Genomic DNA, 26,466 nt, shown 5'->3' on the forward strand with positions numbered 1-26,466 from the left:
ATCATAAGTAATAATTTCTCGAGATCTGCAAAACAAAAACTCTAATCCCTAAATCAATTCTTCAAAGAACTTTGGCGAAGAGTATTGCCTAAGCATACTGAATACGGGTAAGCTTTCATCTTTTCCAATGTGCTAACTACATTCGGGCTGCGTAGGAAGTAAGCTAATCATACTTTTTGTTCCCCATTAAACGACTGGTTCTGCGCACTAAATCTGCCGATAAATTAAATTGTAACAGCTTTAATACTAGCTGAGAAAAGTTGCCGGCCAACTAATTTGAATTTTGCCTGTTTCAACTTTCTAAACACTCAGGCGAAATATGAAATCGTGCATAGAATACTTCGACAGGAGGCAGAAGTAGCTAACGTATCCTAAAATGCAATGGATTACATAGAACTACCTACTAATCATTCGACCCTATACATGTATCTACATACTTGGTGGGAAATACATGGAATTAAGCATAAAATCATACAGCAATAGTCATGTAGTAAGAAACTCAAGACTACTACTACCTATAGATTTAGAGTTTGGAAACTAGTCAAATCAGGCACTGTAGTATTATGCAATGTAATGCCTGCAATCATATAGTGCCATCTTTCAAAATTGGTCTCATCATAGCTATCCGTTGGCTGTAATCACAGGATACATGCTGTAGCCAAGGTCGTAAGAAAAGCATTAGGATCTGATTTTCGCAACTTCTATAGACGAAGAGAAGTCCAGACAGTGGATGCAGGGCTAGCAAGAAAATAAAAAAAAAAAAAACTCGGCGATAGAGCCCGATATTTCATTTGGATAAGGATAACCCTACAATGGCAAATCCTTGCCATTATATGAACAGCTTCCAGGGTTCTAGTCACGAGAGGAGGGCTGTCGCTACATAGGTACTTAGAGTATAGGTTTTCGTTCTGGGTATAGCAAGCTAGGTCTGTGTTGGGAGAAAGTGCGCCCGTGTATGTATCTCTTATATTTAGCAGTGATTATGGTAGTTCCATTCATACGGGGGACAGGTTACGAGGTGATATACTAATGGAACTTGCTTAACCTCGATAAGACTAGTGATAATATTGTAATATGGGCCGCATAAGTCTCGATTTCTGGACATGCAATTACGTTTCAAACCCGTAGACCACTCCTATCTGATAAAAAACAGGTTATTAACACAATCAGTGCCAACAATCAATGTTCTTTTGGGAATTCCATTCCTCATTACTGCTAACTTCTCTGAAATATTTGATATTCTGGAAATCAAATGTACATTTTAATATCTGAATATCCATTAGCTTCCAAGTGCGAGGCTGTCCGTCACTCTGTCTTTAGTCTGATATTTATCTACAAGTGTTAGGGTTTGGGAGTTATGGTTTATCATGTCGATCAATGGATAATGACTCATATATGCAAGCTAAAATTCGAGTTGCTCAGTATCCACTGCCTTACAGAAAATGGAAAAGTATATCATTTCGTTTTCTGAGAGTTCATGCATGCGTGACATAGGATCGTGAGTCCTTGTTCCTAGTTGCATTGAACTTAGTTTGTTTACCTGTCTACTTTATAGTGGCTAATCATACAGAGGTTTAGCTTCTGCACTCGCTACTTGCATTTGATCCATATACCACTTCACTCTAGATAGTTGAAACTAAGTTACCACAGCGGATACACAAGGAGATCTTATTTACTTTAGTCTGACATATACTAGGTATAAAACTATGTGGCTATTCACAAATAGCTTACAGACCTTTCTAATCAGGCAAATTAGTCTATATAATCTAGGTGATTTCATAGGTCAAATTACAAACAACTGACCACATAGGACTTATTGACGCCATTCGCAGGCAGCTACAAAGTTACATCTAGAAGATGCAAATCCTCTTGTATCTGCGCAACAGATCTCATCGGCCGCAAACAATAAGTTCGAGTCATCTGTCATAGTTTTAATATCATAAAATAACAATAACAAGAGGAACCCTAGTGGAATATGACCATAAGATTTAGACAATAGAATAGAGCACTTGATTGTATAAATGTGTCGTAGGCCAGTATGGTCATTAATTTTATCAATCTTATAATGTTTTTGGTGTATTGCAAGCTATTTAGACATCATCAACTTATACCTATTTTTTATATGCTTCCCGTTTCTCTCTTTAACCTCCCAGTGTGAAACTAATCGTACAGCTTTCGGAAAGTTATACTTGAGCTGATAGATGTTCATCCATAAACATGATGAATATCAATCTACACATATTTGTAGAGTTTCTGAGATCAGTTGTCGCACTCACAACAGCATTACCTTACGTGAGCAAGAACGCCCTTGGGATAAACTGGTACCCACTAACGTAGTGTAAGCAAAATACAAATACAAACTTGCAGAGCATCGTCGGAACAGAATCGTACAGTCCGAGCGTCGCCCAAGCGGTTTCGTGGTGACCTGAGTTCGTGATGGTATTAGCAAGTAACGTATTTGCCGGGTAAACCGAACACCCGTAATCTATATCTGTAAACTAGATATATATTATAATATAAATAAATATAATTTTAGCTTTAAAATTTTTTAAAAAAGATTAAGAATCCCTTCGTATTCAAAAATACCATAATTACTAGCGTAGTTCTTAATTTCTATAAACTGACTTAATAGATTCTTTTAAAAATTTATCATATAAAATAAAATTATATAAATATTCTGTATAATCCATTTTAGGTACTAGTTACACATAAATTTATGGAATTTACAGGGGGGTCAAAAAGAATGTTTTGTATGGTGATTACGGGTGTTCGGTTTACCCGGGAAATACGTTAGCTATTTACGCCAATCAGTCATATTACAAGTATTCTGTAACGTTAAATTGGAAAAACGAGGAACAGGGTAATGACCACCTAGGTATTCGGCTAATAGTTGCTTTACTGCTGATGACTGCAGTCCATTGCTTCATATAATATAAAAGTTTAGGAAAACAATAATGCACTCAAATATTCTCATTCAACTCTTCACGTGCCATTCATTGATAATTTTATGCATCACAGCTACGTTATTATTCTCCACAGAGCCTTGGCTCCTATCAGAAATTATCCCCTCTCTTCTCCAAGTAGACCTTGTTTTCTGGTAGTTAGCCCATCTATGTTTTCAAGTCAATTACGTGGCGTTAAAACTTTTTCTCGGAACTCCCTACCAGTGGTGGCTGGCTGAGAAGCGGAGACTACTCTCCGGATTCCGTTCTGCATATTCCCCATGTTGTGTTACTATCTCAATTCGGCTATTTCATAGTTGTACGTATTTGGTTTGTACGTGTCTCCATGCTGTGGAACCCATGCAAAATTTAGATGATATTCCTCGAATCACAGCGCATACTCACATATCATAATATACGTGACGTGCATTGGATGTCTCACCGATAGGGATGGATGTAGTATTTTACGAAATGGTTGAAAGTAGACGTCAAGCCTGCATGCATATGAATAACGTTTGGGGAAGCGCCAAAGCCGCTTATACTCTCGCATAGAAGCAGCATTGATGGCCATCGTCCGTGAGCTCAAAAAAAAGCCCACGTTTGCCCAAACCACGGCAACTCGACCATTAAGTAGTAGCTATATCTGAATGGAGAATGTTCTGATGGGAACTCCTGTAGGAAACATGTACTTGTGGAATGATATGGTATGTAGTAATGGACTAGCAGCCGAACTCGATTCTGAATTTTGAGTACACTGTACGGAACACGCCGTGCTAAAGAAGGGCCATCTGTCTGCGCGAATTGCTCATGTTAATTCCACGGGGAAACGATATCCACGGCAAGACCGACTACCGCATAGGTGTTTGCCAACCCCCACTGATGCTAATGGGACCTTAAGCCCTATGGTAGTGTACGGAGCACACAGATCCTGGAAGTCTAAAGGAACTATAGTTATAACAGAAGACACGGGATATGGTCCAGAACAGGAACATCATTATCGGCCAGCCACACGCAACAAGTATCGTATCCGTATTGCAGACTATAACAAGGTATTATTACCGAGGAGGATTTTGATTTAAAACTGGACCGGGGGGGCAGCTGGCTCGGAAACTCGCCTCGAGCATTTTAGAACCTACGCTTCTGGTGCGTGCTACTGGGACATTCCGAACATTGCGCCAGCCATTCTCCAAGGGTGTGGACCAACAGTTCGCAACACCGGCATCATTCGACTTCTGGGCCCTGGATGACACACGCGATTAAATCAATTCCTAAACCATAGGCGCTAACTACTAGCCTAAATTTTGGGGACAGATCTTGAAACGAACAGTGGACCAGAGTACATCCTATACTACTGTATGATATAATTTTAGTTGTAGACTGCGGCATAAGTAGTGTATGTCAGCCAACAAGAACCATGCCGCATGAGAACTCCGGACATAGGATAGCATAGTATAAGACAAGGAGAGGCCTAGATCTAGCCCTGGAGCGACCGCGGATCGTCTCGGAGTGGCGGACGCTCCGGGCTATTTTACTGTCTACTTCCTCCACACGCTGCTTGTTCGTCCAGCCAGCGTCTCTAAACCCCCATTTTGCTAGAGCGATGTTAACAGCCTTTACACAAGCAATAAGTCGGACCATTAAATACCATTGAATATTCCACCGCGTCAGATATCTTGCCTGGTATGCCCCTCGGGCTCTATAAGACTTCGCCTCGCAAGGAAGAACCCATTTGCACCATATTTGCTGCATGGACAGGGGGTGGTCTCAGTGGAGGCCTCTCTGGGCTGGTTGAAAACTGCAGCTTGTGCTAACCTCTGCATGAGTTTTCAGTGGCTCTGACCGGATGGGATGTTCAATTATTGCCGACCAGTACGACCTCATGCGAGCTGTGTCGATTGTTGCCTCGAAAAAACGTAGTGAAGCCCCCGCAATTTCTCCTAGTTGTGAAACGCCATAGCTATCTGGTCCTTGCAAATGCAGTATTTCATTCGTGACTCGTCGACTGCAGTAATTGACAGAGAAAATCATTGGCTGTCTGGCTCAGGCAGCCACACAGTGCCCAGAGGGTCTCAGATTCGTTATACTATATGATTGTGTACGCTGCACATTCCGACGGGAGTTAGACCATGCATGCTCCGCCATAGCTACCCAGTGATGACGGCCGCGGCTTAGCTGGAACGTGAGACGAATTTGGAATACACGCTCTCGTCTCCACATTGCATGCCTTTTGACAGGCCGTCGAGGATTTTCGTCCGTACTGTGGCTTCATAGCCACTTGTTAAAGCGCAAAACCAAGCAACGTAAGCTAGACACTGTATTTCCTAATCTCCACGGTCCTCCCGTCTAATGGCTCGGTGCGATGGCACAGAAGATCAGCGACAAATTGCACCGTGCTCATTCATGTACGGGGTTTTCCGTCACGAGTACAGAAGATCGTACACCAATAGCCGTGCATCAATTGCTATAAAACAAACTTGTAATGATTTTTTCAGGTCATGGAGATTAGAAAACCGGAAAGTCAAACCCATAGCACGAGGCTCATTGCATACAAGCAGGGAGGACCTTGCCACCAATACCATTACAGAGTAGAAGACAATCCTACCTAAAAACGGAGCTTGAAGCCAGGATATTTGGATTGTTTACTATACGTTACGAGACCTCTCTTCCTGCCCCACTCGCTGTCAATAGTGTATAAAGGTCCAGACGGATATTGAACCACATGCGAGTAACCTTGCAAGACACTAATAGCCCCTGAGGGCACTTATAAGAGTAGCGATTCCCGACGACCTAATGTGGCAAGTCTTTTTTCTTCCCTCCCTAATAGTTGAATGTTTTGTTTAAAGTTCTGCAAGTGCTGCATCGGAGGTTCTGAAACGGAGTCTCCTCCCCCGAAGTTGATTCCCTCACCAAGACAATCTATCATTCGAACTTCCTCTCAACAACTTCCTGCTACCGTTTCTGCCAAACCTCCAAGCCAAATCAAGAGACAACAACCACCGACCCCCCCACGCGTCGATTCCACATTGAGCAAAATGGCGCCAGCCTTACACGCAGACACACCTCTCTCACCGGGACTTGCAGGTGGGCATTGGAGGCGAGTCTCAGGAGGCCTCCTCGATGTGGACAGTATTTCCAATGGTGCTGCCCGCTCTGTAGCCTCGCGAAGAGTGTCTAGGAAGCTAGGAGCTGCCGGTGAATCCTCGAACATTTCCAACGTCGTTTATTCCCTGAAACGTAGGAGCGGCGATGAACTGGGCGTGACAACATCTTCACGGCTTATGAATGCGAACCATGCTACACTACTTGACTGGATCCGCCATCAACGGATGAGTAAGATCCCCCCGGAAGGGAGCAGCTATGACAAAGTCCTGGCGTGGGCCCAGCTTTTCGTGGAGCGCTTGCATTCCTTTGACTTGGCTATTGAGCACTTCGCTGGAGACAGCTACTTGGCTGCTCAGTTGGCTTATGGGTATTGCGCGATTTTGTTAGAGGTTTGTAGGCTCAGTGCCATGTTCTTCTATTCAATTGATGCTGATCATGGCTCAACAGCTTGGCGAAGAGAATTCATCTGCCCTTAAGGTTTCATTTGGTTTCTTTTATAGCACTTCACTCATTCTGGTTAATCTTCTTGAACGAACTGAGTTATTTAGTGTTTCCCAAGAAATCAAAGAGCAGCTAGTTCTGGCTTTGACAGACTTGGTAACACTGGTAGCCAGTGTGTCCACACACTTCCACAAAGCTCTCCGTGGGCTCAGCAAAGCTTCGATCTCCGTGAACATCTATGGCACGTTCTCGGGGCAGATTGAAAGCTTCCGAAGCCGATGTGAGAAGATCTCCCAGGCAATGTGGAAGCATCAACTCCTGAAAGATGGCCTCGATGGTGAACGTGGTAAGCCTGATAGTAAACTTACCTGATGTGATTGGAGCACCAATACTGATTGTCCATTTTCTTTCTCATAGTATCTGAGGTCAAATCCATCAAGCTGTGGTTGGCGCCCGAAGACCGGGTGCTGTCAAACGTTGCAGAAAACGTGTCTCATCTTGCGCAAGATCGTGAAGAATTAACATGCCTTTGGCTGAGCCCTTATTTGACTCGTTTTCTCAAAAGCCAGCAGCTTAAGGGTCTTTCGATTTCCGGTTCTCCAGGTTCAGGAAAGACAGTCCTGGCTTCTGTCATCGTTGATCATCTCCAGCACCCTATTGCAGGTGTCACTTACAATACCCTTTTTATTCCAATTAGTAAGTGAATGGATATCAAAGACATTTAGCTATGTTATCATGAAACTAACAAATAAATACTTAGATACTCGTATTCCCGTGGAGACGGCTCCTCAGGCAGTCGTGAAGTCAATACTTCGCCAGCTTTTCGACAAGCGTATTGGTAACACCCAGCTATTCCAAATACTTTCCAACGCATACGACCGTAGCCGGCAAGTAACCAGTATTGATGATTACGAAAACATTCTCTGGGATGCCTTGGGGGCTTCTCTAGAGGCTCCTCTTCGTGGTGCGAAGCCTCTGGTCATTATTGTAGATGGTGCCGATGAAATATCTGGCTCGGAGTCAACTCTACTCGAAAGGCTTCAAACAGTTACGGCCAAATCAAACAATCTGAAACTTATCGTTCTTGGATCTCAGAATTTCAAACCATCGGGCAACTTGACAAACATACATATTACTCCTGAACTCATATTCGATGACATTTCAGCCGTTGTTCGCAACGGCTTCGAGACCAGTCAGGTCTTCAATAGTCTCTCAGAGACGGAACAAGAGATCCTAGTTGAACAGATTGCACAGGCTTCTAATGGCTCTTTTCTTTGGGCAAAGTTGGCAGCCAGACTCGCTCGGAATGAAACTACTGCCGAAGCCCTTCAGAAAGCCGTTGGTTCTTTGACCACTGGAAAGTTAACTATCATCGACTTTGTGACGCGCATTCTGCAGTTCCCAGATCTTACCGAGGAAGCAAAGCTTGCAGTGGTCTGGTTGGCTACTGTGGACCGTCCCTTGTCCCAACGTGAGCTCTCGGCATTGTTATCTATTCAACTAGACAAGTCAACGGTCACCGAACGCAATATGGACGTTTTGCACTTTTTGAAGCCGGTAAACTCATTGGTGTATCTTGAGGATGGCTATGTGTATCTCCGACATGGCCAAATCCGGTTGGCTGTCGTCGAGGTCTTCTCCAAGGGAAAGCTTCTCCCAAATATAAAAGACAGGCACTCTGACTTACTAAGAAGGCTTTTTGTTTATTCCCGCTTTGCAATCAACGAGGACCGTGAGCCTTCTCTCACTTCTCTTGATCAATTTGAAACCACCAAACTCATTGACAAGCATGTTCTACTGGAGTTCGCTCTGCGTTATTGGGTCTCGCATTTCCGCCAAACTACCGCCTTCATTAAAGATGGCGAAGTTGGGGCAGCTAAGGAATTTGGGAAGCTATTGCCCACAACTACGACATTCTTTCTTTTACAGCAAACCATCTGGGAACACAAACCTATTCCTGTTCTTCTACCATGGTACACGACCGTCACTACTTTGACTCGTAATATCCTCACACCCAACCATCTCGCTACTCTGCAGTCAATTATAACGCTAGCCCTATTCTACCGTCAAATCAAACTCTACCCAGAAGCCGGCAACTTACTTTATGAGGCTACCGCTATCAGTCGCACCGTTCTCAACCCCCAGCATATCATAACCAGTCAGGTCGCCAGTCTATTTTTGGAGGTCACTGCAGAGACGATCACTGAGACCAAGACGGAAATCATGACTAGGAGGGAGGAAATACTGGTGTTACTTGTGGAAGCGTACAAGGCTCACTACGGCGTAACTTCTGAGATCGTGATCTCAACTTTGACTCAGTTGGCGGAACACTATCAACTTGTCAAAGAAGAAACTAAAGCAAGGGAAATCTTTCTGTCATTAAGAACAGCCACCATCAAGCAATACGGTGCAGACTCCCAAGAGGCGCGTGACATCAATGGTAGCTTGCAGGTGCACCTTAAAGGCCATGTCACCAAAGCCGAGGTAGAGACCGGGACAACTCTACTCCTAGATGCGGTAGAAGAAGATGAGCTAATTGAAGAGTCTTATGACTTCCAAGCTCACTTGCAAAAAGCTGAAAAGTATGCGGCTGAGGGCCACCACCAGCTTGCAGAGCGAACATATGTTGAAATTTGGCAACGAGCAAGCAAAGAGTCTCGCACGCATTACTCTTCTGAGTGGGAAGAGAAGAAATACCAGGCTGTCTTGGCATATTCGAAATTCTTGAAGACACAAAAACGAGAATTTGAAGCTTCCTCGCTGCTGACTACCACATGGAAGGAATATGAACAAACAAGCGTCGCGACTGAAAAGTCTATTTCTTATATGACTGAGATTGCTAAAGTCATGAAGACAGTAGGCTTGTCGAGCGTTGCTCTTTCTGTCTACAAGCGATGCTCGCAGTACTATGAAAGTACCAACCGGACACAGACAACGACCTATAAAGAGGTTCAGCAGAGTATCCAGTCAACCTCTAAGGAGGTGATGCAAGTCATGTCCTCGTCTTCTTCGGTTACGTCTGAAACTACTTTGGAAGAAATTGTTTACGAAGCTTCATCCTCAATTACCACTATAGATCAAACATCCATCACTGCGGCATCAACTTTATTTGAAAGATATACTTCACAGCATCGGTGGCATGATGCTACCCGTCTGATCAAGCGAGTTTTGCAAGGCATCTGGCCAACTCTATTTGCCCCCTCCCTTCAAGATGTGACGCTTCCAAGCAAGCATGTTGACCACTGCGTTGAGCTAGCCGAGCGCTTGAGCCTGTGTTACCACTCACGTCGTCGTCTTGGAAAGGAAGAAGATATTCGTACCAGAGTCTATCGTGCCGTAAGATCTGGTCGCCCGGTTGGCGACAAGCTGCTTGACCGAATTACCTCAGAACTCCTGCGATTCTTTGAGCGTACATCTCAGACAGACAAGGTGATCACCCTCCGTCAGGAATTGCTTAGTGATTATATTAGCCAATATGGTCTTCATAATCCACTGGTAATCACCAATCTGTGGGCTCTCGCAGATCTCACTCGACCACGTCCGATATTTGTTGACTACTACCGTCAGATTGTTACTGCAATCAACAAGGACTCAGACATCTCCCACCCCGAGGCTTTTGAGCCTCTTGTCATTGTGGCTACAGAGCTATGGACCCAAGGGCGATACTCCGATGCGGTACCTTACTACAGGATTCTTTTCAATACTTTCCTACAACAGCCGAAAGTAAGCCCAAAGTTTGAGGATCAGGAGTTTGTCAAAACATTCTTCACACGATACACGCACTCTCTTCGCGCGATCCAAAGTGACTTCGCCGTCATCCATAAAATCACGGTAGAATACCAAACGAAGGTCAAGGCTATTTTCAGTGCCACTGCTTCCATTACTATTCAAGCTACATTGACCCTGGCAAAACTCTGTCAAGAATCCAAGCGACTTGAGATTGAAGCTATTCATTTGTACGAGGAGCTTCTCAAAGTCAAGTCAAAGGAGATCGATTATCAGGAGATCACCGCCACATTGGATGCTATTTATGAAGAACAGGCTGCCATTGTCACGTCCACCAAATCGGAGTCTGTTTCATCTGCTCAAGTCGATCGCGCAGTTTCCGTTCTGAAGCGGCGCATCACGACCGTACGACAGAGTCACGGCTGGGCTCACGAAGAATCGCTCTCTAAAATGCAGGAGATGGTCTCATTTTACTCCAAGCGTAACGAGACGGAAACAGTTCTAAAGGAACTCAAGGAAGCTTCTATACAGATTCTATCTACTGAAACATCGTCCACACGACTTGTCTCCAGTGCAACGGCCATTGCGTCTAGTTACATTGCATCTAACCAGATCCAAAAGGCCACCGAACTTTCGCAGGAGATCTACCGCCAAATTGTTACGAAGGATACGTCCAATGTCAAGTCAGTCAACTTCGACCTTACTTCGAAGGAGCGCCAGAGCTTGGTTTTCTTGGCCCAACTCGAATATAACCTGCGTCAAAACACCTCTGTGACTCTGAATGAGATATTCTCCTCTTTGACCACTGAGTATGTCTACTTCGAGGAATACCGAAGTCAGCTGAAGTCAACGAATACCACTTTACAAACCATAACGTTTACTGCTGCACGTTTGCATGCATTCCTGCTCTCTCGCGAACGCCATGCAAGCGCAACCCGAGTGTACGACGATTTTGTTAACTACTTCCTCGCTACAGATGGAAAACGAGTTAAATTGACTGAAATAGCTCAGGTGAGAATCTTCACACTCACTCTGCTGAACTATTTTAGCACTCGTGGCACGCACAACTTCATTCGCTCCGTGGGTATCGCGAGCGAAAGACGTACACAGCAATTAATTGCAGACAAGAAATTCGACGTAGCGTCTGACCTTGCCCTGGCTGCTTTCCGTTATATCTCGGCTCACGAGTCGTATCGGAGTGCTTCAATTGTCACACTCGTTTTCCGGCTGGCTGTCACTGTCGCCGGCCGCGGAATCCCGCAAACTAATGAGACTGCTCAAGCGAAGTTACTCAAAACTTCATCATTCATTTTGCAAGATGTCCTGAAGGTCGTTAAAGAGCTGAATATCAACCTGACCCAACTCAGCCTTGGGCATCTGAACAACCTGATTGCCCTGCTTGGAGAGCAGCAAGACTACAAGTCTCTTGCATGGTTGCTCACCTTGCTCTGGAACAGCCGTGAAGCACAGCGTTCATGGCAACCGTCAGTCACATTTGCTCTTGGGCGCCGCTTTATTCTGGTCCGCTACATTGCTGGAGAGGTATTGGCAGCTCTTCGTCTTGCTGAGGATATCGTTTACAATTGCCGCCGCGTGCATGGACCTAGACATCCCAGCACATTGGAGATGTCTGTTCTCCTCTCGCAGCTGTACACTAGCGTCGCTCAGCGGTACCAGAGTCAAAAGTCCGGCCAGGAGATTGCTCATCGGTATTACAAAAAGGCTGCCGTCGTACATGAAAATATACTGCGTGTCTTCAGCGATCCATCCTATGCTGAACTCGAAGGCGGTGACATGAGTTTGAGTTTGGATGGGTCCACGTACTCCCTGGAATTGGGCAATGTTGTCCACAGTACCTGGACTGAGGGAGAACACGTTCGCCAACATTTGGCTCTCCTTAAGCTTGCTATCGAACGCTTGGGTGATTGGCCAAAGGACTACAGTGAGTTCGAGCGGCTCAACGCCGACATCTTCCGGGAATTCAAGGAGGACCTCAATGGCGTTGAGGGTGTGGAGAAGTGGACGCCAAAGAATTTTGGCTCAGGAAAGGCTGAGAGTAACGATGATCTTTTGGATACTGGTATCAAGAACTGGGAGATTGTTGACGCACGAAGCCTTAATGGGGTACATGCAGACGTGGAACTATAAATAGCCAAGTGTGTAGACTTCTATACCTCGCGCTATTTTCACTAACACGTGCATTCGCTGGAATCAGGTACGAGAGATATCAATATTTCTCTGTGGAAATTCTTTTGCCCGCTGGCACATCTATCTTTTTCGTTTTCTTTTCTGCTCTTTCTTTTTATAGTTTTCTATCCATTCTTGATTTCATTTCGTTTCGTCATTGACCTGCAAGGAATGTCGTTGCCCATCAATGCTTGCTTTCTTATGTCATGTCAATGTGTCTTCTGCATCTTTGCTCAATTTGAAAGCACTACGAAAACACCTAATAATACTCTGCGTCTCTAAATTCCTGTAACTTTCCTCAATACGTATTACCATTATAATACTACAAATTTTTTTCGCTGGGCACGGCATTATAGTAAGTCACTCAAGGTATTGCTACCTAGGTGTCTTGACACGGTCTGATTTTCAGATGTTGCTTGCTTCCATTGATACTTTGCACGTTGCAATAGATCATTGTCAGTAAGCACATCCCAACCGATTAATGCCAATAATTTCCCCACAACCAAAGCCTCTTCAAACGCGACGTCAGTTCCAGGAGCAGTCTCAAAGGAAGGGTTATGTGGGAAAGAACCATCTGGAGCATGAATGGAGAACATTGGATGAATAGTGGGCATAATGTAGCTCACATTTCCTAGTTTTGTGGATTTCAGCACAGCAATACAGAAGAAAATCTTCAAGGCGTTAAACTAACCAACATTCGATGACCCTGCTAGGAATTTGGGAAAATTCTTGGTCACATTGCGTCCGTACTTAGACATGTGGAATTGATACCGTTCACACAGCGTCTCATTGATTTCAATATCAGCATAGAGCTGGTCCCTATACATAATGATTCAGTGATTTGGTATAATGTTTCCCTTGAAGGAGAACATGTTAGAGCGCTCCCGGAAAATCAGAATTTACGTACTCCATAAGATTAACCTTGCAACCGGTTGCAAGAGCGGCGGCTTCTATGCAGTTTCGAACACGAGGCACTAACTGATTTAGGCCTGTCAATGTCGGGCTTCTAACTTGCCACAATGCCTTCGTTTAATATGGAATTATACTGACATCTTTTGGAGTATCTAAAAAGGCACAATGAATACGGTCATCTGGTTGGATTTGCTGACGAAGAACGGCGACGTTATTATAAGACGTCACCAATGCGTCCAATGCATTGAGTCGAGTCCATGGATTTCCGCCTGCATGAGCACTTTTGCCAATGAATTCGCAAGTGAATTCTTTGCGAGCATTGACTAACAGACCCGCGATCCCATCTGATTCCAGTTCCGGGAAGATCCGTGTCGGACCAGCATGACTACACCAAGACATTCATTAGCGGGCTGTTTTAAACGTAACACTGATTTGGCATTATTTTGCATTACGTCGAGTATTATTTTTGTGAATAATGTCAGAAGTTAAAACACGGGGGAGGTTGCCCATTTCCGCTTACCCCATCAACGAGACATCGGCCCTTTGGTAAGCACCATTTTCAATCAGCTTGGCTTTACCGCCGCCATTTTCTTCGGCTGGAGTCCCCAGTAGCTGCGTTCTGCCGGGCATACCAAACCTTTTCAATACTGTTGACAGTGCTATAAAGGCAGCAATACTACTGCTGGCAATCAAATTGTGACCGCAGGCATGACCGATCCCTGGCAGCGCGTCATATTCAGCGTTGAAATTAACGAGGGGTCCGCCTGAACCACTACGGGTCAAATGAAGTTTCCAGACCTAAGGCATGCCGGGTGACTTGGAATCCCTCATTCTCTAAGAAATCACAAAGGGCATCGTGAATATTATGCTCTTCATATGCAGTCTCTGGGTTGGACCAAATCTTGGCATTATAAGTAAGCAGCGAACCCAGCTTATATGTACACGAGCGACTCGTTAAATAAAACAAAGGGCAAAGACGGGAAAAGTTACCAACCTGCTTGTTTACAAGCCCTAGTTTGGCTCTCAGCTGGTCAACGACAGCATCTGCAGGCGCTTTCACTTCCTCGGTGCTAACTGCTTTCGGCATGACCAGTGGCGGGGACGTTTTATTCTTCGCTCGTACTTCCTTGCATTTCAACGCTCTGGCCACGGTGCAGCCACCATGGGTGTCGCTGGCTAACTTATAAGTGTTATGTTCCCGTTTCCTCAAGACTGACGAATTTCCTCATTCTCTCCGTTGAGCACGACATTGCGCCAATCAGAGACACTCTTTGGAAACTCCAGGTGGCTACAGTTTGATTATGAGCCCCGCTTGATTGATCGGCTTTTCCCGAAATAGAAGGCCATTTACCGATGAGCCAATCAAGATATCCATCTCCAATCTAAAATCTCCATCAGGTACAGACCAGACCCAAAGCGGTACTTGCATTAAACTGTTTTGAGAAAATGGTCTCTTATTGGCTTCTTACGAAGATGGTGGGGACATCAAGGGAGATTCCTCGATCCGACTATTCTATTTTAGGCAATTTCTCTCCCATTGGACAAATAGACCTCAATACCTGAAATAATGCATATTGAAGCTATACCAAGTAAATATTGTCTTCAAGTCCGGAGTTTACAGCAGACACTGCTCGGGAATTAGTTATATCCGGTGCAATTCGTACTCTCATGGACTGTTTGCGCTTTGCCAGACGTACCCTTACGGGGTACATAGCAAGTATAAATATCTCTCGCAATTTCCAAAGATCTGTACAAAAACACAACCTCAGATACTGCTATCTTCATACCTATAAGAGTTCATTTCAAACTTCGCCTTGAATTTCTTCGTCACTATACACCTAGCTAAGAGAATACCCCCTACCCCTGGCAATCATGACCGACGCAGTTGCTACTCAACTCCAAGACCTTCCACTCCTTGTCACAGCCGAGTCTTGTATTGGTAGAACGTATATAGTCACTGGAGCTAATACGGGGCTTGGTTACGAGGCAGCCAAACATCTTGTAGCCCTCGGGGCTGCGAGAGTCATTCTGGCAGTGCGTAATTTGACCGCGGGTAAGACTGCCTTGGCCAACATTGTGAAGGAAACTGGGAAGGAGGAAAATGCTGAAGTTTGGGCTCTCGATCTTTCCAGCTATGACTCTGTCAAAGCATTTGCCAGTAAAGCAATTGCGAAGCTGGATCGCATTGACGCAGTGATTGAAAACGCTGCTGTTGCCACCGACCATGACAAGGCTGAGGGACGTTCTTTGTGCCTAACAGTTAATGTTTTCGGCACATTTTTGCTGGGGGTATTGCTTTTCTCTAAACTGAGAGAAAGTGCACGAGCGTTTGGCATAACTCCTCATTTAACTATCGTCACTAGTGGCACAGCCTTTGATATTCAGGCGAAATGGAACGAGTTGAGGGATGACCCGCTGGTGAAGATGGATAAAGAGGATATCGGAAGGGCAATGTCAGTATTGAAACCCCCATTCCCATGTCTTTCAACTTGTTCATTCATTTAATACCTTCTAGATACCCTCTCAGCAAGCTTTTGGAGGTTTTATTTGTGCGCCAGCTTGCCAGCTTGGTTCCTGTTTCTCGGAGCGGAGTTGTGATTAACCTTGTTAATCCCGGCTTGTGCAAGACGGAACTCTCCCGAAATGCATCACCAGAATTCCGGCAACAGCTTGCAAAACTGCACGCAAGCTACGGACGCACTGCGGAGGTTGGAAGCAGAACACTTCTGCATGGTGCTGTTGGAGGAAAAGAAAGCCATGGATGTTATCTTTCATCCTGTGAGATTGCTGAGTGAGTTGTAGCCAATCATCCGCTAGAACTTATTATACTGATCTGGCTCTCGCATAAAGATACAAAGTACCTTCATGGGTGACGGATGAGGCAGGGAAGAAAACACAGGAATTGGTTTGGAGCGCCATCGCCGAAGAACTGGAGTTGATCTCACCGGGATGTATGGAATTTGTTGAAGAAGAGTAGAGCATCTTGCAGCTATTCATTTCACGCTGAGGCGAACAAAGTTTGTCAAATGTGACGATCACGACATAGATATCTCCGTCCAAGTTTTGTAGTCGTGATTCTCAGTCCGCATAACAATTATTCCATACTTTTGCAGTTCGCCTTCCACAAGTTATGTAGTCCAAAAAAGAAAGTGCCAGAACTTTTTTTCCTGCTAATCTCATTTGCCAGTAGGGATTGATGTTGGATAATTGTCTGGCTGCATATATATGAATGAAATATCATACCAAAGTGCTTGGGCTGGCTTGTTGTAAAGAGCATATATCCATGGTAATTTGCTTAGCACTGTCAAAACATCGCCCCAAGTGACCAAATCCAATTCCTGAGCCACTTGTGCTACCATTGGAAGTAGCCAGTCACGGTCGTCATAGGTCAGAACAGAAACTTCCCCAAGCAAAAGGATCCACAGCAGAACTGATTTATCGTTGTCAAAGCTACACTTGACAAGTGAGCGCAATGATTCGGCTAAAAATGGCATGTCCGGCATTCTTCTATCAAGCTTGTTCATAAAGGTTGTCACAAACATCGCGATGCCCAGATGAACAGCATTTTCAATCTGACTTAGCTGACAGGACATACTGAGTGAGCTAATCTCAAGTACGCGATATCCAAGAAAGATGATTGTTGCGTTGAATGCATAAGGGTTGAGTTTCGTCAGCTTCGTGGTGCTTGCATAATTGATTCGCCCGGAAAGAGTCGTCGTATCAATCAATAGCTCATAGAGATCCGGAGCCAAATATCCAAAAAGCTCCTTATATTCGGGCCGGTCTGATCCTTCGAAATTAGATGAATTAGCTCCAACTGCGGTAAGAAACAAATCGCTTGACATGAGATGCTCAACACGGAACATTGTTGTTGTGCCCATGTATAAAGCGTAGTCAAGGTCGATCCTACAAAACATCTGTCAATATTCAATGGCGTAGTAGCTTTCAGGACGCATTACCTAAATATTTTTTGTGTTAATATAGGCAGATCCTTTTTGATCTCGAGGATACCGCCTCGTAGATTTATTAATCGTTGAAGTCCGTTCATATGCACGAGACCTTCATAATGTTGGCTCTGATGTCGCTCATATTGAGCCAACATCATCACAGTAGCGATCGTAGAAACGGAAACAACCCCGTTTTCGGACAGTTGTTCATTGACCATGCGAAATGTGTGACACAAGTGATGAATCGCTTCTCTGGAATCATCTCGGTTTGCAGTATGGCTGCTTATAACTGACATACTCAAAGCTATAGAGCAATGTAAAACTGCTCGTGGATATATTTGGGTTCAGGTGGTTAGAGGGAGAGATGACTCCAAGTGTATAGGACATTGAAGGGTTGATTGTGACTTACAAGCCTCGTTCTCAAAGATAAGCTTCACCCATGTCGAGCCGAGACTGGTGTCGGTTTGAAAAATGGAGTTTAGCTCAGGTGAGTGGCGAGGGCCTGTTATGAAGTAGATGGCTGCACAGCCAACATCGAACTGTCAACAGAAAATCCACGTAGAAGCTATGCTTGCAAGTGAATACGTATTTGTAATAACGTTAACTAACCTCTTTTAGCAAGAACTTGGGATGTCGGGCTCAGCTTGGTTGATGAAGACAGAAAGCATAGGACATCGCCAATCTGTCGCTCAACTGTAAGAACCGGATCCTCCGATACAGTTTTTTGCGGGTTTTCCGATGTTCTTTCCTCTAATCTTGTCAAGATTGTTGGGTGTCTAGCTTGCTCTTTAAATGCCTTGATTTTAGACGGGCGCACGACGGTCTTTCCAGCGTTCTTCCCCGTGGCGGCCAGCTTGCGGATGCGCTTTCTGGCGATGCTGTCGATGCGCGCGTTGTTGTCTATGAATTCGAACGGCATAATTAGAAATATCGTCTAGCTCTAGTCGACGAAGCAGGCTAGACAGTAACGTCTTTAGAATAGTGTAGTAGTAAAGCAAGAGCCGGTCCTGTTTCATTAGTTATCGTCGCCAGCGGCGCGTTGAATCTTTACTAGTGCTCGGAGGTAACGGAGGTAACGCCACCGTCAGAACCACAGCCCTAAACCTAATTTGTGATGTATGACGGTTTAACCAGTCGTTGAAGCAGCTAGCCTTCTCACTCCTATCTGTAAGTATCCATGAATCTACTTATTGTTGATTTCTTGCCCTGTTCACATGCTTGAAAATGGGTTCATAAAGTAACACATACAAGTAGTGACGCCAAAGCGTACATTTAGTGGTATGGATATTTGAAAGACACGAACAAAGAGTTGGTGCAAATAGGTGTCCTTATGGAGTCCTTATAGATATACTTACTTCAAGATACAGCGAGTACTCCAACTGCCCAGGCAGGTAGGCTAATGGTGAAACTGCCACTCCCTGAAACGTCGCTAGTCTGCGTGCTGATGGACACATTGTGTGGATAATTGCTAATAAATTCACCCCCAGAGAGCATTTCTAACTTGCCGGAGCTGGTGCCCTCGATTTCAACTGTAACTGTCTCCGCAGAAGACCCATAATTGGCCAACTTGACGTAGTAGGTCGATCCGGCCACCGAGGCAACCCAGTATACCGGACCAAACCCAGTATCGGATGTCACGGGGAGAATTGCCGTGCCCCTGTTAGTGGAAAACATCTTTTGGACATAATACGATGTAGAACCTGTCAACGAGCCTGGTGAAGAGTCCAGTCCGTACAGGTCGGGCTGTTATCATTATCTTAGAAAAGGAATATGCAAAATAAAATCAACATGGCCAATGGCCCATGCGTGAAATAGTTCATTTTCGACAGGGGAATGCTTACCGACCACTCAGCCAAGTCAAAATGTTCGAGGACAGGTGCAAAACTAGCCGCCTTCACAATATCACTGTTGCGCTCCAGCCCAATCATGTAGACAGCCTCGCTGCAGCTGCCTTGCATGTTGCTCCAATATGTTGTACTACCGTCATTTCCAGTAGTGCTAGCATATTCTCCAACAAATATGGGTCTATCTCGTGACCAATTGTCCCACTCATTGAATAATGAAACAAATTCATCGGGAGTCTCGTAATAATGAATATCAGTCCACACCCCAGGCGGTAGGGTTGATGGCAAACAGCTCGAGTCCGTTGTAGATGCGATTAATGTTAAATTGGGATACTGTGCATGGATTGCATCATAGATCTGGGTGAAGCGAGATGCGTATGTGTCACAACCTTCTGAGAGGTTATCTTCATTGCCAACTTCGATATATTTCACAGGCCATGGATCGGTACGGCCATTTTTAGCACGAAGAGCACCGTACGGTGTGCTTACGTCACCTAAAACGTACTATATTTGACCACCGTCAGTAAGCCATGATATAGCCATCCATTTAAGTAGCTCACTTCAAGTTCGTCGAGAATATCGTCCACATATGGGTCAAGATCTGACCCAGATACAATCTCTCCAAAGCTGTGCCCGTCCCACACTGCCAAAATAGGTGTCAAGCCCATATCTTCACACCAATACAAATACTCGTCTAGGCCTGAAACAAATCAGTAAAAGCTAATATCAATAATCATAGCGGAGTGTGTTTGGTACCTAGAGCATCAGTATTGGGATACCCCCAATCTCCTGAAAGATTCATTAGCCAATCCTCATCATATCACGCAGAGAGCAATCACTCACCTTCTCGTCCAGGGCGATCAACTACAGGTCCAATTGTTTCATTCCACTTCCAACGGTTACTAGTAGAGGCACCTTCCCTGGAAGACAAACTATCAGGAACTTGTTCAAATGTCAAACGATGTAGTTGCATTTTCATACAGATTGTTTCCTCCTGGGAAACGCAAGAAGGATGGTTGAATATCTGCCATAAAACTGGCCACGTCATCTCGTAAACCGTTATATCTGCCAAATGTCAGTGTAAATGTCGAACTCTAGCAATCCGCTAATGATTAGTAGATAGCCTTTGGCCTACCTATCGTTGTAAGTTGGAGGAAACAGTTGGACTAATCCAAAATTTAAGGAGCTACCTGCAACCTCCGCAGCGTCAAAGAGCAGCTGCCATTCATTGTTGCCATCTGGAGACTCGGCTGATGAAAACGAGGTTTCGTAATAAGAAAATGCCGAAGAGTTACTATTGACGGTGATATTTTGTGAAGCGTACACAATGTCGCTTTCCGAGCCCACAAGTCTCACAGTGATGACACCGGAGTACGTTCCTTTCATCCAGAAATAATTGGCGTATGTCGCTTTCAAGACGGGTACTCCGTTGTATCCTGTATTCGCAAATCCCATAAATCCCGTGGCTCCAGACGGGACGGAGACCTTGAGTGAGGAGGTGATAGCTGAACTCAGAGGATTAGATGTATCCTGAGACAGAGTTACATTACCGACAGCGGCGTAAGCGGTCAATCCTGGATTATCCCCTTGGAAGCCATTGTTTTTGAGCACTTGGCCATGAATACCACCGTCGCCAGAGTTGTTAATATCCTGTTGATTCATTTCTGAGACATGTGCATCGAAAACCATTTTTTTTTTTTTTGTCAGAAATGAACGTACTTCAAACATTACCCCATAGAGCAATGGGCTCGAGGCATTACCACCAGTCTTTGAGACAGTCAAAGTAACCCCTAAAGCTACTGGGCTTAATGCACTCGAAAGTAGCGCGAGAGAATAGAGAATGCTGACGCCCATCATTTTTACGAGACGCAAGTGCCAATAAATGACACTAAAGCATATATGTAAGAATAGCTTGGTCCTCTTCTCTCAAAAGGAGGAATCGTTGTTGTTATTATCTTCTTTTTCTACTCCTTTCACGAGGCTCATAGGCCATTCTTATGCATTTCTGCATCGTACTCGTGATGACCAAAGATTCCGATCATTCAATTAGTTATTGTTGGTACGAGCACATTTCGGTTCAATTCTCTCGCTAAATTAACCTAAGCAGCCGGACAACATTATGGATTATATTTTATTGCTATAGGTTGGACATAGCTGCTAACTAGATCTTGTTAGGATTGTCACCTTGGGTTGTCCGCCAAGCTGCTTATTCCATCACGCACTTACCCATCTAGGTAGGTATGTATATGTTTGCGGGGTTCTCCGGAATATTCAGAATTTCATTCTCTATCCACTAATGGAGTTCCTGGAATCAAGATCCTACGGTCATGCGGGGAATCGATGATCATATGTTAAGATCGACGTTCAGAACTACCATTTTATGTACCGGGGTCATTCGAGTTACGGGGATTCTTCCGAAATCAATTATGGCTTTTCGAACCGAATCTACCTAGACAGATGGATTATTATATTTTACCGGTCACTATTAGCCGCGGTTGAATGACGCAGGAGAGCCTAAAAGTCTTTACGAGAAAACCCTTGGCGCGCGTTCATCAGTGATACCTACGGACGGTTACGTGCATGATGTAGAACAACACAAGGGAATAATCATCCGGGCTTTGAATTACCTAGATCTCAATGATAAAAAGTCAAGTCATGATTCACGTGGAACAAGTTTGCTTAGCGTAGGCAATGTAATTGGACCAAAACAGGCACGTTAGAACCTATGTAAAACGTCCACCAATGTAGCTTTTGTAAGACTCCAAGGTTGTTCGTAGGGCGGCGAACGAAAGCGTAATGATGAGCCGTCCATGGGGATATGATAGGGTATTTATGTTGCTGCGTCAGCGCCCGATATTTAATAAGGATCAGAGCTCATAGTCTAATACTACGATTCTTAATCCGGTCGGCCTTTGTTCATGGTCCGCTGGCACCCTCCCGACCTCACCCTCCGTCGTATTCCATCATCCGGCCATGTTCCACCGTCCGCTCTCCTCTCTTTGTGGTAAGATGAAACAACACATCTCTCATGCAAGCTTTACAGCTGGCACACCTTTGGCATCCTCCGAGTTGATAATCATATTGTCCACATCCACTAGAGTGCAAGATTTATAATCAAATGGGCTTAGATATTCGGAGGATCGATTTTAGTGATTAACGGACATACACAGACAGCCATGGGGGCTTGCGATCTAACTTCAGCAATCGCCAATGGCCAGGGGCAATATTCGTAGGTGCTATAAGTATAAATATCTGATTATCATCTCCCACCTGTTTTCATCTTTCGAATACTTGCAATATACAAATCCTCGGTTGTTCACATAAAACTTTTCAAATCTTCAAACGTCAATATGGACATCTTCTCCCGAGGAAACGATGCTCTCACTGTTAATCCAGCAGTTGGCGTCACTGAATCCTTGTCTCAACATGGATCTGATTGGCTCTGGGCTGTCACAGCTCTCTACATTGTATCTTTTGTAAGTGCAAGCTGCATGAAAAGGAAGGAAAAAAAAAGGAACTTGACATTTGAGTACTGTACGCTATGTATGACATATATGCTGACGAGATGTGACCGTTCGTAGATCGGCTTATTGAGTGTTTGCTTCGCCGTTCGTGAGAGCGATAGGGTTTTTCACTACATTCTGACCATGGCCCTGCTGGTGGGCTCGGTTACCTACTTCGCCCAGGCTTCGGATTTGGGGTGGACTGCTATTGACCAAGCAGAGCATCTCGCGTCTGGAGCATCTCGTCAGATATTCTTTGCGAAGTACATCAACTGGGCGATTTCCTTTCCCTCCTTCGCTCTATCCCTGGGTTTGCTATCAGGTGTCTCGTGGACCACTATCATTTGCAACATATTTCTTTCATGGTTCTGGATTCTCACGTATCTGGCTGCTGCTTACACAATCACGGACTATAAATGGGGGTTTTTTGCTTTTGGTACATTTGCATGGCTCATTCTTGCAATGAGTACACTGAACGAAAGCCGGGAATCGGCGTCTCTCCTTGGAATCAACCGTGACTACGTCTTGCTTTCCGGGATTTTGAATCTACTGTGGATTCTGTATCCAATTGCATTTGCTCTTAGTGATGGCAGCAATCTCATCGGTGTGACAAGCAGCTTTATCTTCTTCGGCGTTCTGGACGTACTTATGGGCCCGGTGTTAAGCATAATTTTCGTTCTTATGACTCGGAAATGGGACTTCAAAAAGCTGAACGTGGCCTTCAGTGACCACCGAGGTGATAGAGGGGATTTACTTGGTCTTAACAAGGAACCTGTTCCAAGTACAAATGTCGCTACCTCTAACGCTTAGCTAGCCCTCGCGACCAGGTTTTCAGACGACTACCCAAGATTTGGGTATTACACTTCTACTACCAGCACGACTGGACTATCTATATACGTTTGCGGCTTCTCAATAGAAGAGGGGCTCACTGCTATACAGACATTCATTCTTTATGTACAATACTGTCAATTAATCAATTTCAAAACAATATTGTTATATGTTTTTGTGGGATACACTTGTTGCAGTGCATGATAACGACATTTTGTGGGCTACGTGCTTTTACAGGCGCGTCCCACAGCATTATATTCATGATTATTCGAACGATGACATGTTAAGTATCCAATGTTCCTGCTCATGGCCCTATTCCAGATCGAGAAGGATACGATTAGGTATATATGAGAGAGGTAACCATTTCGCCGGCGCTGAAGTAGACGCAATTGGAGTATGCATGCCTCTTCAATAACACTCTATTATACGGAGCACGAGAAGCATCTCTGAATCAAGGAGTGAATGAATGTGTGCCGTGTACCATGTTCAAAAGCTCGGTGAATCGTAATCCAAACAGTCGGTTATGTTTCTATTTATCGAAATGACCTGTGTATATTGTATTTTTAGTAATCTATGTCCTGAGTAGCCCAGAAGACGATATCTCATAAAGTTCTAGAGTCAAGTAAGTCACGCTTGTACTATTCTTAAGTTCCCCTTTCTTCTTGCTATCATGTGACAAACGTTTACAGGACGGAAATTATTCGAGAACTTGGGTGCAAAGATTGAGGTATTCTTCTATTTTATTACGTGCCTCAGTATTAATCGTGAAAAATACGTGAAGAATGCCACGACATCCTCCATAGATAAACCACAAGCTGGTAAATTCAACAGCTTTAAAGTTTCTATTTTAGTAGTCGTCAAATCTCTTAGCGTCATTTTGACGCTCAGATCGATGGAAATCGGGACAATTATGATAGGTCAACGGCGAGTAATTATAACTTCGATATAGAAAAACGAATTCATTGAAGAATGTGGCTTAGCTTTAGAGGCCCATGCACCGAACAACTCTTAAGCAGCGTGGTTGAACGGCTTGTTGCAGAGACTTTGCAGTTAGTAGTGTAGCACTAGTTGTCTAACTATATCACGACCAATTAATGTACAGGCTCATAGCATATACCGTCGTATCGTCATCACTATTGAGTGGGGGTCTTAGATGCAGCGAAGGGATTTAGAAAACGTCCATTTTAGCATCAATTCCGCGTGCACTGAAGTTCTTTTTTTTTTATTCCCAAACGCCAATCCTAGTATAAATATCACGCTCGGCGCTCCATGCTTGGCCTCGTGAGGAACTTCAAGCAAAGGATGATCGGACAGGCAGGGAGCAGCTCCAAACCGCCAAAGGTTGCCATAATTGGAGCGGGATTAACGGGTCTGTTAGCTGCCCAGGGACTCAGAAAGGTATACTGTTTGCCCTGCTTTATCTCCGCGATAACTTGAAATTTAATCTCCTAAATGCTAATCCCTATTGACCGAACCATAAGAGCGGATTTAATGTTGTTGTATTCGAACGTGAAAAGAGCTTTGATGCCCGATCTCGCGATTGGACTATTTTGTTACACTGGGCCATGCCAGCCTTGACCAACTTGCTGCCAGAAGACATCAAGAAAAATATACCCAAGGCAATATGCAATCCCTATCTGGACTTCAATGAAGAAGTGGAGTGTCTTCCATGTTACCATGGCATCACTGGTGAACTTCTCTTTAAGAGTCCACTGCCCGACTCTAGACGGGTATCACGACAGCGTCTACGAAGAGTACTTGCCAATGGCCTTGATATCAAATGGGGCACAACACTTTCCCAGATAAGCTTTCCCTCTGACAGAAGCGATGATGATGCAGCAACAGAGAATAAAGTTCATTTGGTATTTGATGATGGAGAGCAAGACACGACAGATTATGTCTTCGCCGCTGATGGCGCCTCATCCAAAGTACGAGAGTTAATACTAGGTCCAGACGCAGCACGAGTGCAGTTCTCTGGCTTCATGTTTGCCACAGGAATTGCCAACTATCATGATGCAGATAAGGTTCAAGCTGTGGTGAAAGCTCATCCTGTCGCTGCCATTACGTTAGGCATGGAGGCGGTCACAGGCTGTGGCGGTATGTTTATGCCTTGCTGTGCACTACCCAGTTCTATCTTTCACTCTCTATTTAGTTGTACCAGACTGTCTAACAGAATTGTGACTCGCCTCTAGTCATGTACGTGGGAGATAAGAACGACATGTCTACCTGGACGACCTTTTGGACCAAAATTTGGAAGGGAAGCGCAGATATTTTTCCCAAAGAACAAGACGCTCTTGAATTCATCAAGGAAACCACCAAGAATGTCTGTGAACCATTTCAGTCACTTATCAACTGGACCCCGCTTGGCAGTAGCTGCTATGTTGATGAGATGAAGTACTGGGTTCCCGTTCCCTTCAATAACCATGCCGGAAGAGTGACACTGGCAGGAGATGCCGCTCATCCAATGCTAATCTGTACGTCTTGACAAGACAAAAAGTCAACTTTCAAACATCAGCTGACAAATATGACTAAACCAAAAACTAAGACCGAGGCCAAGGCTTTCAACATGCCATTGTAGATGTTACCAACTATATCGAGGCCCTTACAAAAATTAGAGATGTTACAGGAATCGCGGATAGAAAAGCGATCATGTCCGCGTTTGACGCGGAAATGATCGAGAGGACAGCGAAGGCCGTCAAACAGTCTCTTCAAGAAGCCGAGTATTCGATGAACGAAGAGACTGTAAGTAAGATGCTGATAGCAACCCAAGGACATGGCCGATCTGCCTAGCTTGTTTTTCATCCTGATTTATTGTGGAGTTGAGGCGGTTTCAGATATAGAAGAGGTTTAGGGGTTACTACGTCTAAATCATATATGTGCTACGTAGATACGCAAGATGACTGACATATTGCCACTTAAATTTACGATATGTGCGATTTCACTTGGGAAAAGTTCGACGTTTGAGTTATACGAGCCAAGAGAAGTCACTTAATTAGCGATAATGTAACTAGATAAAACTTGCAGTAGTGTGTGT

General features: G+C 44.5%; 7 protein-coding genes across 7 annotated transcripts, besides 2 other annotated features; 4 read left to right on the plus strand and 3 right to left on the minus strand.

Moving 5' to 3' along the window:
* The first annotated feature begins 2,453 nt into the window (after positions 1-2,453).
* Positions 2,454-2,790: a repeat region (Identified by RepeatMasker using a combination of RepBase library and repeat library created with RepeatScout).
* Positions 2,763-2,800: a repeat region (Identified by RepeatMasker using a combination of RepBase library and repeat library created with RepeatScout).
* A 3,174-nt stretch (positions 2,801-5,974) lies between these two features.
* UA08_03701 (hypothetical protein) lies at positions 5,975-12,359 on the plus strand (the record flags this gene model as incomplete). The annotated part of the gene is made up of 4 exons (XM_020266030.1): positions 5,975-6,433; positions 6,492-6,831; positions 6,903-7,181; positions 7,246-12,359. 4 exons carry the CDS (start codon positions 5,975-5,977, stop codon positions 12,357-12,359), a joined length of 6,192 nt encoding a protein of 2,063 aa, XP_020121499.1.
* A 389-nt stretch (positions 12,360-12,748) lies between these two features.
* UA08_03702 (hypothetical protein) lies at positions 12,749-14,397 on the minus strand (the record flags this gene model as incomplete). Its single annotated transcript, XM_020266031.1, has 7 exons — positions 12,749-13,029; positions 13,090-13,217; positions 13,306-13,376; positions 13,449-13,695; positions 13,831-14,029; positions 14,109-14,211; positions 14,305-14,397. 7 exons carry the CDS (start codon positions 14,395-14,397, stop codon positions 12,749-12,751), a joined length of 1,122 nt encoding a protein of 373 aa, XP_020121498.1.
* Positions 14,398-15,182: 785 nt separating this feature from the next.
* UA08_03703 (hypothetical protein) lies at positions 15,183-16,287 on the plus strand (the record flags this gene model as incomplete). The annotated part of the gene is made up of 3 exons (XM_020266033.1): positions 15,183-15,763; positions 15,826-16,101; positions 16,161-16,287. The coding sequence occupies 3 exons, from the start codon at positions 15,183-15,185 to the stop codon at positions 16,285-16,287; spliced, it is 984 nt and encodes a 327-aa protein (XP_020121493.1).
* A 199-nt stretch (positions 16,288-16,486) lies between these two features.
* On the minus strand, positions 16,487-18,176 carry UA08_03704 (hypothetical protein; the record flags this gene model as incomplete). The annotated part of the gene is made up of 4 exons (XM_020266034.1): positions 16,487-17,216; positions 17,270-17,546; positions 17,667-17,759; positions 17,867-18,176. 4 exons carry the CDS (start codon positions 18,174-18,176, stop codon positions 16,487-16,489), a joined length of 1,410 nt encoding a protein of 469 aa, XP_020121492.1.
* A 437-nt stretch (positions 18,177-18,613) lies between these two features.
* On the minus strand, positions 18,614-20,958 carry UA08_03705 (putative alpha-L-arabinofuranosidase A; the record flags this gene model as incomplete). The annotated part of the gene is made up of 8 exons (XM_020266035.1): positions 18,614-19,000; positions 19,099-19,605; positions 19,662-19,801; positions 19,858-19,890; positions 19,945-20,033; positions 20,083-20,166; positions 20,237-20,751; positions 20,821-20,958. The coding sequence occupies 8 exons, from the start codon at positions 20,956-20,958 to the stop codon at positions 18,614-18,616; spliced, it is 1,893 nt and encodes a 630-aa protein (XP_020121495.1).
* Positions 20,959-22,451: 1,493 nt separating this feature from the next.
* UA08_03706 (hypothetical protein) lies at positions 22,452-23,414 on the plus strand (the record flags this gene model as incomplete). The annotated part of the gene is made up of 2 exons (XM_020266036.1): positions 22,452-22,577; positions 22,683-23,414. 2 exons carry the CDS (start codon positions 22,452-22,454, stop codon positions 23,412-23,414), a joined length of 858 nt encoding a protein of 285 aa, XP_020121494.1.
* Positions 23,415-24,997: 1,583 nt separating this feature from the next.
* Positions 24,998-26,424, plus strand: UA08_03707 (hypothetical protein; the record flags this gene model as incomplete). Its single annotated transcript, XM_020266037.1, has 4 exons — positions 24,998-25,529; positions 25,625-25,906; positions 25,978-26,174; positions 26,320-26,424. The coding sequence occupies 4 exons, from the start codon at positions 24,998-25,000 to the stop codon at positions 26,422-26,424; spliced, it is 1,116 nt and encodes a 371-aa protein (XP_020121491.1).
* Between the last annotated feature and the right edge of the window lie 42 nt (positions 26,425-26,466).

Source organism: Talaromyces atroroseus (assembly GCF_001907595.1).
Source record: "Talaromyces atroroseus strain IBT 11181 chromosome Unknown scaffold_3, whole genome shotgun sequence".
Classification (NCBI taxonomy): Eukaryota; Fungi; Ascomycota; class Eurotiomycetes; order Eurotiales; family Trichocomaceae; genus Talaromyces; species Talaromyces atroroseus.